This window comes from Cloeon dipterum, chromosome X, assembly GCF_949628265.1.
Source record: "Cloeon dipterum chromosome X, ieCloDipt1.1, whole genome shotgun sequence".
In the NCBI taxonomy this organism is placed as follows: domain Eukaryota; kingdom Metazoa; phylum Arthropoda; class Insecta; order Ephemeroptera; family Baetidae; genus Cloeon; species Cloeon dipterum.
In genome coordinates this window covers 20,287,052-20,305,759 of record NC_088790.1, presented here as the reverse complement: position 1 = coordinate 20,305,759, position 18,708 = coordinate 20,287,052, and the positions used below count along the sequence as shown (strand labels likewise).

Here is an 18,708-nt window from a genome sequence, read left to right as displayed (position 1 = left end):
AAATAGTTTGGTTTTAACCCAATTTATTTTCCTGTAAATTCTGGAAATATTTATGAAAATTTCTCTTAATTTGTTCAGGTTCCCATTGTACTAAAGTAAATGCCAAAAAATGTGCGCTATGGGGAAAATATTTCAATGTGTTAAAAAGTATTTAAATTCTCTTAAATTATCTAGTTGTGATGAAATAAACGACAGTAATAAACCTGTTATTTAAACTGGAAACGACTCCCAAGCAGTAGCAAACGAACCAGGAAAATAATGAATCATTCATGCGTAGCGTTATCGCTTATCGCTGGCTTTCGCGGGTGCAATAACATACATACTGTCAGGTTAGGCCGGCTGCTGCTGCTGCTGCTGCTACACGGCTGCTGATGCTGTGACGTCACGTGGCGAACACGTGGTTAGTCTGCAGTGCGCAAAGCGGAGCATATTGCACTGGAGAGGAACTGCGACCGCGCCAGCCCTCTCTCTCTCTCTCTCTCTCTCTCTCTCTCTCTCTCTCTCTCTCTCTCTCTCTCTCTCTCTCTCTCTCTCTCTCTCTCTCTCTCTGCCTGTGTGATCTCTTGGCGGACGCTTTATTCCGCGCCCGCCGTCAAATGAAACACACGTGAGACCATTGTGCGGCCCATAATGTGCGCACACCCGCTTTTAATAACAGCTGTAGGCACCACCTCCGTGTTTCTTCCTTCGAACGAGATGCCCGTTGCCAATCGATCGATCATCCCGATGCGCTAGTGAAACACCAATAAACAATTTGCCACTTTTCGCTCGGCAGCTCTCATCGCTTAGTTTCTGTTTCAACAAAAAAAATTGACAAATCGCTCTTGAAAGAGACTAAATTTTATTTCTATTTTGCCTTTGAGCTAGAAATCCGTGCTTTATCGACGAGCTAGGTGCGCCCAATGATATCAATAATTATTTTTAAATCCAATTAACTGAATTTGAAAATTTTTCTCCCTAGTTACTTGGAAAATTTCTTCCAGTATCACACTGAAAACATTTCATACAAATAAAATCAAAATCGATTATTTAATAATTTGTTTGGAAAGAAGAAAAGGTATCTCAGCAGCCCATATTTCTAGCTTTACTATGAGTGCTCATAAAAACCAACTTGCTTGAAATTGAGGGCAAAAATTTAATGCCGAAAACCACGGAGAAGCGCACTTTACTGTCTTAAATAAATGCCATAATTGCCGCTATAAATTTCGAGCGTCGTAAAAGCAGCGCATGTGACACACTCTGGTAAAAAAAGCTCTGTCGATGCCGCCGTTAACTCCACGTAAGCTTTGAATTTATCGCAATACACACAACAGCTCGATATAATTGATTTTAATTTTAAATGGGAAATCTTGAAATTGGGTTCTTAACTTACACCGGCGAAAGTTTTGGGTTAGTGGCAAAAATTTACTGTTTCACTAAAGTAAGAATTTTGTGGGACTTAAAGAGTACAAAATCCACAATAATTTCTAGGCATCTACTTACACGTGATAATGGGGAAAATTTGACGTTGAAATACAAAATTAACAGTGAAACGTAGGCAGTTGACTATATTCCAGAAATTTGGACACGAAAACATAAAAAAATAATGAGTCCATCATGAATCATGAGGCTTGTTAACCAAACAAATCAAAAATTCAATTTCCCTGAAAATGAAAACATGCAATCAAGACGAGCATAATGAACAATTCGTGGTATTGTTTTTATTCCAATTATTTCCACGTTTGTTCGAAAATTAAATTGTTTGTATATTTTTACATTCATACTTTTAAACCTCAATCAAAAAATATCCCCTCGCGTTGTGCAGCGTTTGAAAAAAATTGGATTTAATAAGATTCTCAAGACTAATGGTTATATTTTACTAGAACCAACAAACAGAAGTTTGTGTCTGTCAATCAAATAATACGCCCTTTATTGAAGCCGAAATCCAGTCTAATTTTTTAAAACTATGTAAACGCGAATTCGTTAGTGGGTAAGAAAAATGATTGAAAAAGTATGGGTTTTAGTAGCTATTGAATTAAAAAGCCGTACCAAAGTCGTTATTATATTCGTACTTTTTATCAAAATTAATCTAGTGCTTTTCATGCATTCCGGAAAAGAACAAAGAGCTCGTTGTGTGTGCATTTTTATCTTTGTACAAACGCCTGCAAAATCATAAAGTATGCAACCTGTGCGTCAAATAAGAATTCCAGGTTGCATAAAGTATTTTTCAGCGAGGGGAAGCCAAAAGATAGCCGAAACAAGTCAGGTCCAGAGAGAGCCTAATAACACACATTCAATAGTCCGTCACGCTTGTTATTGTTGTTAAACGGTACGTGGCCGGCGGGCATAAAAAGCTATGGTCGATGGGCCGATGAATAATTAAGCAGCAACAAGAGTGAGGGACGGCCCGACGCGAGCTGGCGAGCTAGCGAAATCCGTCGGCGTCGGGTCGAGGATCCAGCCGAACGCGCGAGCCGAAGATTGAATAAAGGAGGCAGGCGAGCGGCTCTCGAAGGGCACTTGGGGGCGCCCTCGGCGGTGCGCAGGCAAAGCAGCGAGTTTGGGCTGGCGGCCGGCAGGGGGCCGCGACGGCTGCCCGCCCCCGACGGGCCGCTCGTGTCAGTAGTGCTGTTCCCACACCCGCATGCAGGAGGACATGCCTCCGGCCGGGGGCCGCGGGGGCCGTGCCCCAGACCCATGATAGCACGTAGTTATGGCCGCTGTCCTCTACGGGTTCGGCGACGAGAGCGGCTCCCGCTACTCCAGGTATGCCAGCTCCAGCCACCCTGACGCACCCTGACCACCCTTAGCCCTCCTGTCGGCGCAACTGAAATCAGTTTCTGTCTGCTCACAGATAATTTCGGTTCGGGTGTCATGATTCACACGGTCGTCAAATGATTTAACACTTCTTCATTTATGCCCCTAGCAACTAACGTGACGTTTTAATTTTTCAAAAGTTATATTTAATATTTAAGAAAAAGTCAGATGGGTAATTTGGATGGTTTTGAAATCACTTGTCAAAATCTGAAGAAATTTTCCTGTGCTGTCTGTTTTTCCCGACTTTAGAACTCTTTCCTGTCTTTGGGAAATCCCACTCACAATCAGATGGACAATTTTACTTTTTTCTTACCCTCGGCATAGTTTATTCCTTCAATTAAACCTCTTTTCAAGCTTGAGAAGTCTGGCGTAAATCTCATTGCTGCCTGGCTTAATTAATTTTAAAAATCTCTAATTAGAAAAATATTTATTTGTCCAATTATTTATTTTTAACGATGATTACGATTCTGCGAAAGTCGCATACTGTCGTGAAATTGTCTCGCAAATTTCAAAATAATCCTCTTGCCTCGAGTTTTCTTACTAAGTCGCCGTTCCTAATCGAGCGAGAAGGCAAAAGCTTAAGCGTTTCTACCCCCGGCTCGAGAAAACTAAAGCGGCTGCAATAAACGACGGGCGGAAGGAATATTTGGGGGCGAAAAGGGAAATGGGCCACTCGCAGTGATGAGGCTGCTGGCGGCGGCAGCGCAGCGAATTATTGGCTCCTAAATTTGGTGGCAGCCGATCTGGAATGCTCTTTGTACGCGGACGGAATAGGGGTGGTCAGGGGGTGAGTTCGGCAGTGTGTGTGCGTGGTTGTATTTATACCTGACTGACTGACTGAGTGAGGGAACGCGTGTTCCATGACGACACTATTTTCGATCTCGAGCAATCGATCAATTGATCGTACGTCCGTCCGGCTGTGGCTTTCTCCTTTACGTAAATACGCTTCATTATTTGGCTGTCTCTCGGGCTAGCCGCTCTCTTTCTCATTTCGCTAAAAGCTCGCCAAGCTGGCCTGCGGGAATTTCAGCTTGATTGCCGGCCGTCTCGTGCCGCCGCCGCGAAAACCGCGCCGCTCAGTTTGTCGTATTCGTTTCATGTAGGTGCCGAGCGAGCGAGCAAGCGAGACTGGGGGGTCGAAAATTAAAAGTTGGACGATTAAGCAGCGGAAATTTCGGTGTCGGCTCATTGTCATTCCGCACGGGCGCCACTCGCACCCTGTGCGTGATAAAAAGTTGAGACGTGTGTCGTTCCGGGGACCCGAGGAAAATGATTTTCGTGAATCGTCCAAGTAGAACGCCCGAGGAAGAAAAATGGGTCAGCGCCGGCAGCGGCGGCGGCAGAACAGCTCTCCTTTGCATACTTTTCTTCTGCAGCAAAGTTGCAGAGGTGGCGGTTTTACGACGGCCTTTATAAAATGCAGGTTCAAGGCGAGTGCGGTCCTCGCGTCGGTCATGAATCTTTCAAAAAGCGTTTCAAGCGAGAAATTGATGCAGAGAGTAATGATGCTGGTGAATTAAAAAAATAGTAGCAATGTTTTCCCCGAGAGTTGTGTCATAGCCGAAGTTAATTACCGAGAAAATCGACGCATGAGTTGTTGCTTTGCCGTAATTCTTTCACGGTTGGAATGATCTTGGCGATACGAATTAGCCACAAAAAAGAGACCAGGAGATAAAGATACAATACAATAGCTGTTTTTTAATTCAATTAATAGAATTTAAATGTTGTGCCGCTTTTCCTTTAAAATTCTTCTTAATCAACCGCACCTAATTGTCATACAGTAAAAGATAAAAACACGCATTTATTCCATCTAAACAAACTAGAAATTCAACTCCGATTTATTAATAATCTCACACACAGATCTATTTTTTCCTCTCATTTCCCGGCTCATTCTACTTTCGTCTATCGGTCAAACGAGGAGTAATCCACTCGTGGAAAGGCTCGAATTTTTTTTATCATTTTCACGCCTTCCTGAAGCAATTAGTTGTTGAAAAGCGCTGAATCACAAAGGCTTGCTTTCATGGCACATTGGAAAAATAAAAATCAAAGCGCTCTAGATTCGACGCGCGTTTTATTGCATTATTTCAGCCGCGAACCATAAAATGCAGACAACTCTGGGGGGAAAAAACAGTAGTCACGACGGTGATAATGACAATCAGTGTGTGTTTTATATTCGTTTGGAAGGAAAAACGCACTCGCAGACACAGTCCTAATTCTATTAGCTCGCGTGATTTTTTCGGAAAATCGATACTTTTCATTAGAGGCGCACTCGCCGCGTGCGCGATTTATCTCTTTCGACGGATCTCTCAGCAGCTTTTTTGTTGAAAGTGCTGTAAATAATCCACGATCGACACAACGCCGCGTGTGTCGGTTGGTCGGTGTGTTTGTGTGCGCTGCTTGTACTTTAACCCGTTCTCTCCCTATTTTCATGTCCAGCCGATCTGACTCGACCAAATTTTCTGCCTTCAGCAAACTGAGAATCCGAAGGTGTGTTTGTTTGTGTTGCGTCTTCCTCTCTCCTCGTGTGTGTGTGTGTACTACTTTTGTTGATGTTGTGTGTGTGTGTCTCCCTTTTCACACCTGCACACGGAGCGCCTGTTGCCTTGGCAACCCACACGTGCTCTTCACATGACCCCTGAACAGTGACCACACCACGTGACCAAAATCTGTGTGTGTGTGTATGTCGGTTTTTAGTGTGACCGCGCGCCGGGTGAAGCAGGAAATGAATATGATAATGCGAGCGTGCAATTCTGATCGAACCTGTTTGAGTTGGACACTTTTTGCTGCAGCACTTTTCACTGTTATCAATTTGTTCGTGGCAAGTTACATTATCGTGAGGCCCTACATATTTGAGCTATAAGAAAAGTTGCAAATGGTTTAAGGCTAAAATTTTTGAAAGTATGAAGACGATGATGACCTTTCAAAAATGAATACCAAGATGCTTTGAAACAAAATCAGCAACTCCAAAAAACTTTACCTCAAACAGGTAAAGATCCTGAAATTCAATGTTAATAAAGAGGGGTTCTGGTGTTGATGAAAAGTCAAAAAGTTAATTTTAATCGAAATAAAATATGATGACACATTTAGGGCATATTTTAAATCCAAAGAAAAATTTAACTGCCGTATTTTTAATTGACTTTTTTCTCAAGAAATGCGAAAGTTATCAAGTTTATGTCTCATTGAAATAACAATTTATTTATTCCTTAACTTATGAAATCAGTTCCTGACCTAAATTTGTTACAATTTATACGTTAGTAAAAACATAGGGAAATAAAATTCAACCTGGAATTCGAAATTTTCTGTGTCCGGTATTTAAAAAAGTCAATGCACAGGTCTAAATAAATCATGTATTTTATCTCGTTGCATATATTTGTATAGCTGAATATATCTAATTCCATCTGAATTTTTAATTTACTTTTATTTTAACATCCTACAAAATATCAAGTTGGCATACAACTATGCAGCATAAATAATGAACTTGTTAAGTTATATTTGTCAAATTATACATACGTGTGATCTAATCTAATCTTATAAATAAATTTTGTGTAATAATTGTTAAAAAAAGTAAACTGTCGGAATAATAGAAAAACAGGCGTTGACGTGCCCGGGACAAATGACAAGCACTGCGGCAGTCAAGCTGCAGAAGTGTAGGGATTCAATTACAGCGACTAGCAACAAATAATGGCATCAACGCTCGAGCTATATTTGCCTTGCTAGAGTAGCAAACTGCTATCGTTCACTACACGTGAACGCATTTCACACAAGTTGCCTCACTGCTATGTGGGATGGCGGAAAAGGAAAACCAATAAGTATGGATACAAAAGATTCGAAAGCAATTTTCATATATTACTAGCGCAAATTGCGTGGAGACTGTATAATTAATAATTTCGAAGTACTAATTATGCATTAAAAACTAACCTATTTTTCAGTATTTCACAAAAGATTAACAATTGCATGTCCTAACTGAGCCCTGTTTGCCATTGAAGCGCCACAAGTTGCGTGTGGGAAGCGAAATCCTCACGTACTCTTGATCTCTCGGCGTCCGTCTTAAAGTTTGCGCTGCGAAAACAAGATTTTATTTCGCGCGCGAGAGAGAGTGTAAGAAGCACGCAGCCGAGTTAAATATTAAGGACGACGCGAGGATTGCTGCTGGCTCAAATATTCATGTCCTCGAGAGCCCCGGAGTGCGCGAAAAGTGGTGGAAAATCGCAAAAATTGAAAAGAGCACACGACCGGTCGTGTCTTGCAAATAAACAGAAAGCGCCGACACGAATACAAAATTAATTCAGGCTATTTTCTGCATGACGCGCAAACCTCGCAGGGATATCGGAAAGAGGGGCGTTCCCCAAGAAAATTACACACGTATTGGATTTACGATAGGCTCGCTTTCCCTATATTGATTAACGACTCTTTTATCTACTTGTCATGTTGTATACCTTTCAAAATAACTATTTTTAGCCACGCATATTTTTTCTCACTGGAGTGGCAAAAGGGGAAACATTTGTTGATGTTTCCACTTCTCCTTTACATCGTCAACTGACCCTTGTCTGATTTTTTTGGGATGTAAATAAATTTCGAATTTAATTTTGAGTGAAGCTGAACCTCAGTTTTTGACAGTTTTGTTTCTCTTAGTTGCAAAATGAACTTAAAGTGTAGTATGACATAAAAGGAACTAATTCACAACCTTAATTTGAATATATTTCAAGGAGTGAAATATATAGGGCTCAGCGCGGCGTGAGGCTTGAGATTTGTTGTCAATAGTTTTTGCAGTAATGCTAATGTCTACAGCCCATTCTTCCCTTATTTTTTGTGTGGTACGGTCGTGTTTTAAATACAATTTATTGTATTGGTTGATTTTAAACTGTATATGACTCGTAGGAAGAATAAAAAAATTCCCGAAGAAATAACTAAAATGGAACATCCCGGGTTCCTTAATGAAGAGTGCTACACTGCTATACAATCAAGATTATTTTGAGAAAAAAGGTCTAATAATATTTCCATGTCTGATCACTAAGTTAGAAATCAGCATAGCTATAAAACTACATGTAAGGAATGGTAAAAAAGAGTGGTTGAGTCATGTCATATTTATACACATATTCCACATATTACCAATATCACAAATGGCCAAATTGACTTAGTGTGTTTGTTTCAAGAGTGTTAAAAGAAAAAGAGTCTCTTTAGGCCTTTAAAGTATATTGAATCTAAAATATCTCTTTAGTCTGTTGTATTTTTTTTATTTTCCCCTTATACATCAGACAAGAGCCCAATTAGACTATCGTTAATTTTCCACTCCTCATGCCAAAGAGACAAATTATTTTTCCTGCTTCTGCTATTCATGCACACTAGCGTCTGCTTTCGCTGCAGTCAACACCATTAGCAGGCCAATAAAAGACAGACTAAAAACCGCACCAACGCAGTTAATCAGCGCCATCGTTGCGAAATTTTTTGTTTTATTTTGGTGGAGGGACGGGCCGCAGAGTCTCGCGATTTATCGGCCGGATTAATTAACGAGCGGCACAAATTAACTTTTGATGCACTGCTGCGCCCGGAACAAATCGCGCCGTTGTGCATCGCGGGCTGTATGTACTCACAAATAATTCGGAGTGAGAGACACTCGCCGACGTTTTATGGGCAGTCGGGAATGAAAAGCGGCCGCCGTTGCCGCCGCACCGCGTCGAGAATCAATATTATTGCTGCGCGCGGCCGCTCCGAAATAAAATTTATACTCGCACACATGCACTAACTGGGTCCGGCCCCCATATTTATAACAATGTGAGCGCAAGCGAGCGAGCCGAGGCGAGGCCTTCGCATTATATTATAAAACACACAACATATGTGCGAGCTAGCTGGCTCGTATGTATACGAGAACGTTTTATTCATAGAAACTCCGCAGAGCCATTATGCTAGCTGAGCACAGGCAGTGCTAAAAACGCCATTTCCGACCGGCGCCGCTACTTTCGCCCTCTCTGATCCCCGATTTTATTGTGCGTGTACCAGCGCTTTGAAGCAACCGCCGAATCAGGCCAATGAAGCTGAGAGATCTGCTTTTATACGCCAACTTTGGTTATTAAATTTTCCAGCAGTGCTTGCTTGCCAAATCGAAAAGACGCCAATAGGACGTTTTAACTTAAGTTGAATTCGTGGGTTCAACATTATTTTTTATAGTCTCAGCAACAAAAATTATCTTAATGTTTGAGCAAGGTAAAAATTTATCTTTGCACTGTCACATTTCTCCTAATTTATTACGTTTTTGTATATTTATAAATGTGAAAATATCAAAAATATAAGGAACTGTATTATTTTCAAACTGATACTTTCTGTGACAGACGTCTTTCCAAAATTATTTCACCAGTGGAACTTTTTATTTTTGAATTGCTGGAAAATTGAGTCAGTTGATTTTTCTCTGATTTCTCGTTCTTACAACAATTTTTCAAAACGGGTGTATTTATAGTCATATCATACAGTTACATAAAATGCTTCAAATTGCGTCAAACAATTTTTTAAACAAATAAAATGACATCAGATGACTAAAAAGTAAATAAATTAGCACTGGCTATTTTTCATGGCTCTATAAACTTGCGAAACCACAGTCGCATAATTATGCTGAATATTTGAATTTTTAATACACAAAAAGCGTAAACTATCAAAATGGATTTAAAAAACTTCAACCATTTTTGAAAGTAGATTTCACAAGGCCTGCACAATCAGAAAAGATTTCGTGGTTCAAAACAGTTTTGAAAAATTCAGATTTTTAAATTTTTAAATTCACTGTATGAGAGAAATCTTGTAAAATGATGTAATAATTGTAATCAATGTAATTATACAAAAATATGAAGAAAGAGAAGCTCAACTGCAATAGTAAGTAGATCGTTTTTAAAGAGAAGAATGTGTCAGAAAGCTGTTTCTTGAAGCTTGCAACCGAATTTGTGGTTAGATAAAGGGGTATTTCAAGAAAAGTTAAAAAGACACATTTTTTTTAGGCCTTTGACTACGTTTCGATTTTAATTATCAACTGACCATATTGGGTTATTTGTGGGTACGGCCTTGAAAACCGTAAATTTTAAACCCATAAAGTATATCAGGCACTACCTCAAAATACCAAATTTTCATGGTCCTTTTCTAAATATTTTTCTTGCATGCGGCAACAGAACCCGGGAAATTTCTCAGATAAAAGCGTTGTCACCCGGCGTTATCGTCGCAAACCAACCAGCACAAGAAACATATGTCAAGCGATGCAATTAGCACGTGATAATTTTGTTTGGCCAATTGATTAAACCGGCCCGTCCGTCGGCGCAGCCCTCGGCTTTAATTTCGCAATGGGCTGCCGGTCTATTTTTTACACGCCGGCGCTAAATTCAGATCGGCAGCGGCCACAATCGACTCAATCTCCCTCCGAATCGCCCGCTTCCACTTAGAAGTAGCGCGTTGGGCGTCCGGGGGCGGAGGTCGGAGGCGGCCGAAGGCGGCCTGCCGCCCCCCGCCCGCTATCTGGGTCAGCCAATCGATCGACGTCGCGCACGGCCGTGAGTGACTGACTCACTGAACTGAACCCTTTCGCACAAACACACTCACACGCGTTTTTTCAGGGGGATGATTGCTCTGAGGGGCTGTTTCGGGGCTTGTTTGTTGTGTTCACTGCGAAACCTTGTGTCACTCCCAGGACGCGATTCTGCAGCTGTGCATGAGGGTAAACATCGCCGCGTTCGCTGCCGACGCCGGCGTGAATGAGATGGTTCAATGCGTGAACAAACGGCGCTTGACATATAATATATTATTAAGAGCTTTGCATCTCCAGAAACCCGCTGACCCAGAGTCATTATTAACTTGAAGTAATTTTCTAAATTGATAAATTCTGGTTGTGCACAATTTAAACTAAAATTATCTATATCGCAAACAGCGGCTGCACTTGGGTACGATATTAAACAAATTTGAAAGGGCTTGAAATTTTTATGAAATTAGAACAAAAATCATTAAACCAAATAGCAAAACCCTTAGTCCGTCTAGTGTTTATAAATTAGACAAATATGCGGTTTTGCTCAACCCTCAAACGGGACAGGAAGCTCATGAATAAAGACTGTAACCAACAATCCATAGTTAGTTAACTAGTTGAGCAGGACGTTTATGCATACATACGGAAAATTAAACACATATATGAATATACACCGAGGAAGCTGCATTTAATTTCAACTGGGAACTTTTCTCAACATATTTCATCTGCTCAAATATTTGGAGGGGGTCAAAATATCATCAACGACATATTCCCGTAGCCCATAGATGTGAATTATTGGTTAATAAATATTTTACATTGTGTGCTGCATATTTTTAAAGTTACATCAAAGTTGGCATTTCATCAACGATATGATCAGTTTTTTACCTTTTTTTCGTAAAATAGCTAGTTCGAATAAAACATAATTCATTTTGGCCCTTGAAAAAAGTTGCTATTACATATTTTGCAACAGGAACAACCAGAAATTTAAAAATTTAATGAAAAAATACTTGCTATTAAAGGTAAATTCCGTTTTAAAAATGTGTTCATATTGGAAAAAAGAAAACGAATTGATGGAAATATGCAGGATTTATGAAATTTAATGCCACTATGCGTGGATGGATTGTTATTTATTATGTTTTGTCAGTTCTAAAAAACCAAATGGAGAAATATTACACGTAATTTTGCGGGAACATCCTCTCGATCGACAAGCATTTGCAGAGTACTCAGAATTAATTATTTTCTAGATTTTTATTTATTATTTTATTTATTAATTTTTAAAAAGAAGCAGGAGTTCGTTATTAAAAATAGCTTTATTTAAAGGATGGAAATCTGTAAAAGATGTGTAGCTTTGACTATTTTTTCCCCGTTTTCTCTATTTATAATCTGTTGCCTTAGAAAATTTAAAATTCCATAGAATATAGATTTCCAGCAAAACCTCTTAATTGCCATCAATAAATGACAAAAGATTAACACCTAAATTTGCAATGCGGATAAAACTTTGACGCAGACAAATGATGAAGCGAAAAATATTCGTTGAGTTGTGAATGTTTATTTCCATTTTGTTCTACTAATGAGGGAACAACAGTGTGGATATATTCAAGTGGCGCGGCGAAGGAGAGACGTTTTTGTTTTTGACCGGCGCGGCAGCAAGCCATTGTGCGATTCCGACGAGGACAAAGTGCCCGCGCGCGAGCCGCCCATTGTTGTTCCTCGATCAACCCCTTCAACCCTTCTCTGTAATACACGCCGCGCCGGAGACACCATTTCGCGGATCAAACAACCCAAATATCTTTCGCTCCGCTGGCTACGAATGCCGCCGCGACGAATGGATATGCTCAACCCAATTCTGCACAAATCGTTCTGCGGGGAACACCGCACTCGCGAATTTCCTCTCACTGTGATGGTAATGGGGGTGGATTTGCCGAATGTCAGTCTTGCTTTGTGTCGGTGCTACATTGCTCCTGGCATATTTGGCCCACTTTTCCTCGAGGCTGAAGGAGACGCGAGGAGATTGCGGAGAAGTCGAATGAATTACTTGGTCTAGAGATACAGATGGAGGTCTGCGCGTACTATGCAAATTCTAGGGTTTATTAAATTCAGACAGATTGTGCAATGTTTCAACGGATGTCATATGAAATCTGAAGCAGCAAAACTAAATTTTCCTTGTCATCGTATTTGATTCAAAAAGAATTATAACACTGTCAAACCTTAGACATTGAATCAGTTTTTAAAATTCTCTGCCCTTGAAATCAACTATAAATTGTATTACTGTTCTCTAAAGCTGAGGATCCGATTAATCATGATCATACACGACTTTTTGATAATTTAAATAATTCAATAAAATGTTTGTTTCTATGAGTTTTGATTAAAATTAAATTAACTCTATTTCATTTATTCATTTTAAAAAATAGTTACGTTAAAAAGTATGTATTTTGTCATCATTACTCAACGACTTAATACCTCATAATAAAATAGATTCAAATATTTTTGACATTGAGTCAAAATGAACAATGAAAAATAATTAATTAAATTTGCAATTCTTTTAATTGATACTTGATTTTATTAGCAGTTTTAAGGATTAAATTATACAGTTGAATAATTGGATGCCTTATTCGTAAGTATTCAAGTATATTGAATTTTATTTTAACAAAATTTTCATATGTGTGTGACTTTTAACACTTCTAAAAATACGAAAAAATGTAATGAAATTAGATTCTTTTGATTTCAATGTTTTTCTAATTCAGACCCAAAGAGGGCTCGGAAATAAAATATATGAATAACATCAAAGAAAAATACCCGAAATATCTCCAATATATGATAGTATCCATTTCACACGCAACGTGACGAAAAGTTTTTTAATCTGTAAAAGATATTCGTTGGAGCGATATTCTTCACGTCCATTAATCTCGGAAGAATTTCAGCCAGTTCTGATTTGATAGCTATTCAAACAAGAAATACAAGAGAAAAATTGAAATGTACACCGCCCGTTTATGTAAAAAATTAAAGGCATTGAGGCAGCAATGTTTTTTTAGGTATTTTATTGCTGACTAGACAATTCAATTTTGTTCGTGCCATGAAACAAAAGCATGGACACACGAGATGCACTTAGAAACAGAAGAGGGGGCAGGGAGGACTCATCCAACGCCATTCAACTAACAAAACACTCAAAAGTTCACGGCCCCGGCTGTTCCTTTGTTGTCATCCAGCCGAAAACTTTTCCGATTACTTTCCGAGCGGCCGATTTTCCAGCAGCCAGCGTGGAAACGCACACGGGGAGCGAGGCGCGACCCAAAAGTTATTGTGAACTGGCTCAAGCTCGCGGCGGCGGCGGCGCCGCCGCTTTTTTTTGCTTTTCACTCACATGGAGCGAGCGAGAGAGCGTGTGTTTATTTCATTGATCCTGCGGCACTCATTGCGTGACTGGAGTGCTGCAGTCGCCAAGACGTCTGAAATATTCACAGCCGCCCTTGTTTCCCTCGATTCAACAGCCACGCCAGCCAGCCAGCCCGCCAGCCGGGGGAAACACCCCCAGATTTCCAGCCAAACTGCCTGGTTTATTACCCGCCGCGTCAACGTGGTGACAAGTGCGGAACTTCCGCAATGACACTAATTTAGCCGTGCCTTTTCAGCCGTTTCGCTCACAAATTGCAGCCGAATGTGAAAGCTGGCGGCACTTTCGAGGTGTTGTAAAGAAGTTCGAAACGGCTGCGAGGGTTGCGTCCCTCGTGGTCTTCAAAATTACATTCGGTATCATGAGACTCAAAACGCTCGCATCGCCCCTTGGTCTTGGAAAATAATTAAATTTGGCACGAAAAGCTGGGTAGTGTAGACGAGAAAATTCATCGATTTTAGGGGAAGTATTTTGCTGCACAACCTGTTATGTTTGAGAAAATTAATATTTTAAAATGGATCTGGATGTTCTGAAAGTAAATTATCTTACAGAAATGGTTTATGATATCGGAATTCCTAAAAATTCGGAAATTTAAACGGGTTAGCTAATTTAAACAGTTTTTACAATTTGCGAATAAACTCACAATTACAGGTGTTTGATATCTTTTTACTAAAACCAGAATACTCGGATGAATTAGACATTTCCGAGCGTTTTTAATTTTGAAATCTTCATAGACAATTTAGATGGTTATGTATAGACGACTTCTGAGTGTGGCTCAAAAGTCTTGACATTTGTTAATTAGATTCTAAAAGAGCGAATCAGACGAACAGAAAAATATGAATTGTTTTAATCTCCCAACCTTTACATGGGGATAATGGAGTGATAATTGTTAGTTATAATTTATAATTTGAGCAGCCTAAAAGAAAATAAACTATCATAGTGTCTCAAAAAATAATAACTACCAACAATTTTTTTGCCAGTACTTCAATGGCCTGACGAAGTACATGTCACGGAACTATGCTCATATCTTTCACATCACGTTCCACATTAATTATTTTATTGAGAAGTTAGTGAAACAATAAAAAAGGCAGTTAAGTCTAAACAATAAATCACAACCAATTTACATTTAGTTTTTGCGAGACAAAAAAATGGTGAAGTTAATAGGACTAGTGCCCAGCCCCTCCCAGCTAATGTTTATATTTGTGTCGTCGAGCTATAGAGAAGAGAGGGGCACGCTTGTTTGGCTTGACAAATTTGTAAAAGACCAGTTGAGTTTTGTGTTTTTGTCTAGCCGTTGTCAGTTCAGATTGAGGTTCCAACTCACTGAGTGAACGAGCAAGAACAAAAGACACACAACTTTCAACACAAAAGCCAATTAAACAGCCGCAGCGCCTCTATTTTTACGCTGTCACTTTTTTACGCTGTCACAGACGCACCTACTCACTTTGTGGAGAATGCTACATATTTTATAATAATTGCTTTGTGATTTTCCGGCTTGGCTAAACATTTTGCCCTCCTTTTAATCTAAATAGGCACTTATCGAGGGGGATGTTTTGTTTCGGCCCCGAGGGTTCCTGCGCCACACAACACTTAAACACACACACACACGTACAGGGGCAAGGGGTGGCTCTTCTGCAGCAGCGGCGGCGGCGGAATCGGCCAAGATTGTCTCGAGTATTGAGCGGCCGCTCTTTTGACTCACTGCCAAGATTTTCGCGCCGCTCCTCCAAAGTCTGCAGCTGATCAAATTAATTGACCGCACCACCCGGGGGCGGTCTCCGTACTCACCCCCGGGGGCGGCCATTAATCGACTTCAAGCCGCCTCCGAAAAATGCAGTTCATCACTTTTTAATTCGGCATTTGCAGCAAGTTGCTGATCTTGCACTTTTCCTGCTGTTTTCGTTTGATTTATGATCTGAATCCGCGAAATGCGAAAGGAAACGATTTCTCTCACAGAATTCGATTTCGAGCATTGGGATTTTGCTGTTTCCACTAAATTTGAAAGAGAAAAAAACGCTTTTGCTGGCACCTTTCCGCACAAATCAATTTAATCCTCACGATTGTGAGAACACGATTGGAATGTACTAATTTTCTCTCTTTTCTTTGTTTCAGGTGAGTATCATCAGAACCACACCCCCTTTTTTGGATTACTCAAGTTTACACAAAATTACAACAAATTAAATTTCGAGTCACCGCCATCTGTAAGTAGAGCTAATTTTTTGAATTGCAGCAGTCCATGTTGCTGACACACTCGACGAATTATAAATAGCAGCTCTCGCCGACACACATTTTCAAACAAAACCTATAAAAGATTTGAAAAATTTATATCGAAATGAAATAAATCAATCTAAATTCAGTTTAACTGCCAAGCTGATGAAAAAGTAATAACTGAATATGGCATGTGATTTATTGGAAACTGTGCGCTCAATCAGTTATTTAGTTGTGCATGTGCAAGGGTTGTTTGTGACATATATTTTAATCAAAGCCAATTTCAATTTCTTCTGATTGAATTCGCACGTAGAACAGGCAATTATGATTTTCACATCAGAAAATTATGAATCGACGTGCTGCGTTGATGATGGAAAGCAAACGTAAATTATTAATAAATTAGAAAAAAATCACTGCAGCATATTCACATTTTTTCAACAATATGAAATAGGTGCAAAAACATTTATAAAACTTACAGAGAACAAGAAATTTCATGTGCTTCCAGGAACTGATTTTTACTCTACAACTTAATATTTTTAAGTTGACTGAACTCAAAACATCTTTTAGGTGGCACATTTTGCTTCCAATAATCGATTTGGCTCATTAAATAACGTCAAAATACCAAAATTCACGAAAATTTGAATGAATTTTGAAATAATTGCTAATTTTAAAGCTCTGAAAATCTTTTACTTTAATTAACTTTGATTCACAAACTACTACACCTTTTCAATTAAATTGCTACTTGTTAAAACGCAGATATCCTTTTGAGTATACCTTTTTATTTCACATAATTTAATATTATTATTCCAGTAAATATTCCACCCTAAAATTTCCCATTAAATTATAAAAGAAATGTCGAAAACTCGATAGAAAACTATGACTTTATTTGGTGGATAAAAAAGTTACGGTGTGAACCTTGTCAGCGCGGCGCCAAGCACAAGCGTGAGCGCGCGCGGTGTGTGAAAATTAGCGAACGGCGGCGGCTTCCAGTGTCGCTGCTTTTGACGAAAACAATCATAACCGTAATGCGGCAGTCGTTTATAAAAGTCACGGAAATCGTAAGAGGGAGCGCGCGCGAATTCGCCGGGAACAACAATGCAATATATAATGCCAAGCTAATAATAATATTGTGACAAGGCCGCCGCGGCATGAATGAGCCCGCGGGTGGCGCCGCCCGACGAGCGCCGAGCCAAGCAACCACTTGACGCGGTGCGACACAGAGGGCTGCCTCGGCCCCGAAACATCGCCGGCCCCGCAGCTACGAAGAAAGCTCGCCCGCTCGCGAATATGGATTAATTCTCGGCAGCTCGCAAATTTTCGGGCTTCCTTTTTGGGACAATTTCCTCCGTGGCGCGCGATTCCGCGACGCCTCTACTCGAGTAATTGGCTCCAATTACTCTGCCGACACGGCGAATACTGCCAATTCGGTGCAGATATTTCTGCACCCTCTGTACCCCGCGCCGCTAATGTTGCCGCAGTTCCAGGTCATTTTGAAATTAAAGTAAAAAAACCTATGTTTTGGTCCATTCTTAAAAGGAACAAGAAAAACAAGACTTGTTAATTGGCAATTCAAAAATTTATAACTACTAGAACAGTTTTGGCGCCCTAAAAGTGCGCCCTTCATGAGAAACAATTCTTACAGTTTGATTACAGCTAAATATATCAAGTTAAAATAATGAAATTCTGTTATAAATTAACAGTAGAATTTAACCTCATGAATTAAACCTTATTTATGAATGAGTCAGTCAAAATATGCTCCAAAAGAATAAATGATCAGACATGTAAATGCTATTTTTGATGAATTGGGTCAACTTTAATATCTTAAAATGTCTAAATTACTACGCAGTTTTAAAATTACCTTTTGGTTTATCTTAATGTTGTTGAACGAATGGATCAAATAAAAATATACTGGAAATTAACTGCTTTAAAATAACTTTTGAAGAATCATATCAAGAATCTTAACAAATATTTAAGATTTAGCAAAAAGTGGCCAATTTGTCGACTCAAAAATGTTAAGAATTATGGAAGCCTTGCATCCCCAGATGCTTGTATCATGACTGTTTTGCTGCGGCATGCTTAAAAAAATCAACAGAGCCACACGTTATAGGCGAGGGGGAGAAAGAAAAATGTGTTTTATTTGGAGTGCAACATCAGACGAACATATCTTCTTTTGTTGGCCGCTGTTGAATTACACTGGAGGAGAGCGGAGCGGGTAGGCAAGGCAGGAGTCGCGTTTTGCGCCCCCGTCCGCCCTCTCCTGCTCTCTCGGTAAATCATCCCTCTGATCATTTGTTGCATTTGCATTCACGATTTTATTTCCGTGAGTCATGAAATGAAATAAGTGGCACTGCGCTGAATGAGCCGAAGAGCAGAATAAATCAGGCATTTTATTTATGTATTCCGCGTGTGCGCCCACCGCTGAATACGAATGCGCTTTTCACGAAACATCCCTCGGTTTTTTAAGCTGAACATAAAAAAACTCTCCATAAAGGGCTTGTTTGGCGAAATTAAAAACAGCAGCGAGCAGAGACGAGGAAGGAGGGGAAAGCTCACTCAGTAGGCCCCTGCACTGATTTAAGTATGCAACCTGTGGGACACTTACGATGCACCGGTTGCATACATTGTCATGGCCAAGTTTTCTAATCTAATCTTACAATTAAAATGCATTGAATGTTTGTATTTTACAGCAATGTTATAAAAGTATTTTAGTTATTTTAATTTGAAAATTCATGTAATAAGCATACTTTGAAATAATTGAGAATTTTTTATGGCCGTGGTGTCGGTGTGCAGGCTGAATTCAAGTCTATGCTCTTGGGAGTTTTGA

At 39.8% G+C, this 18,708-nt stretch overlaps 1 protein-coding gene across 10 annotated transcripts in view; it reads left to right on the top strand.

Annotated features, from left to right (window-relative positions):
• LOC135945821 (potassium voltage-gated channel protein Shaker-like) overlaps positions 1–18,708 on the top strand; it is a 102,117-nt gene that overhangs the window by 53,811 nt on the left and 29,598 nt on the right. Inside the window, exons 1-2 of one of the 10 annotated variants that reach the window (XM_065493717.1) lie at positions 2,602–2,745; positions 5,233–5,283. The exons of 8 other annotated variants lie outside the window; for them this stretch is intronic. In XM_065493717.1, the coding sequence (XP_065349789.1) occupies positions 2,693–2,745; positions 5,233–5,283 (104 nt within the window). In that variant the 5' untranslated portion in view covers positions 2,602–2,692. Of the gene's footprint in view, positions 1–2,592; positions 2,746–5,232; positions 5,284–18,708 lie in introns of those variants that run through there. One more of the 10 variants, XM_065493721.1, reaches the window with a different exon arrangement.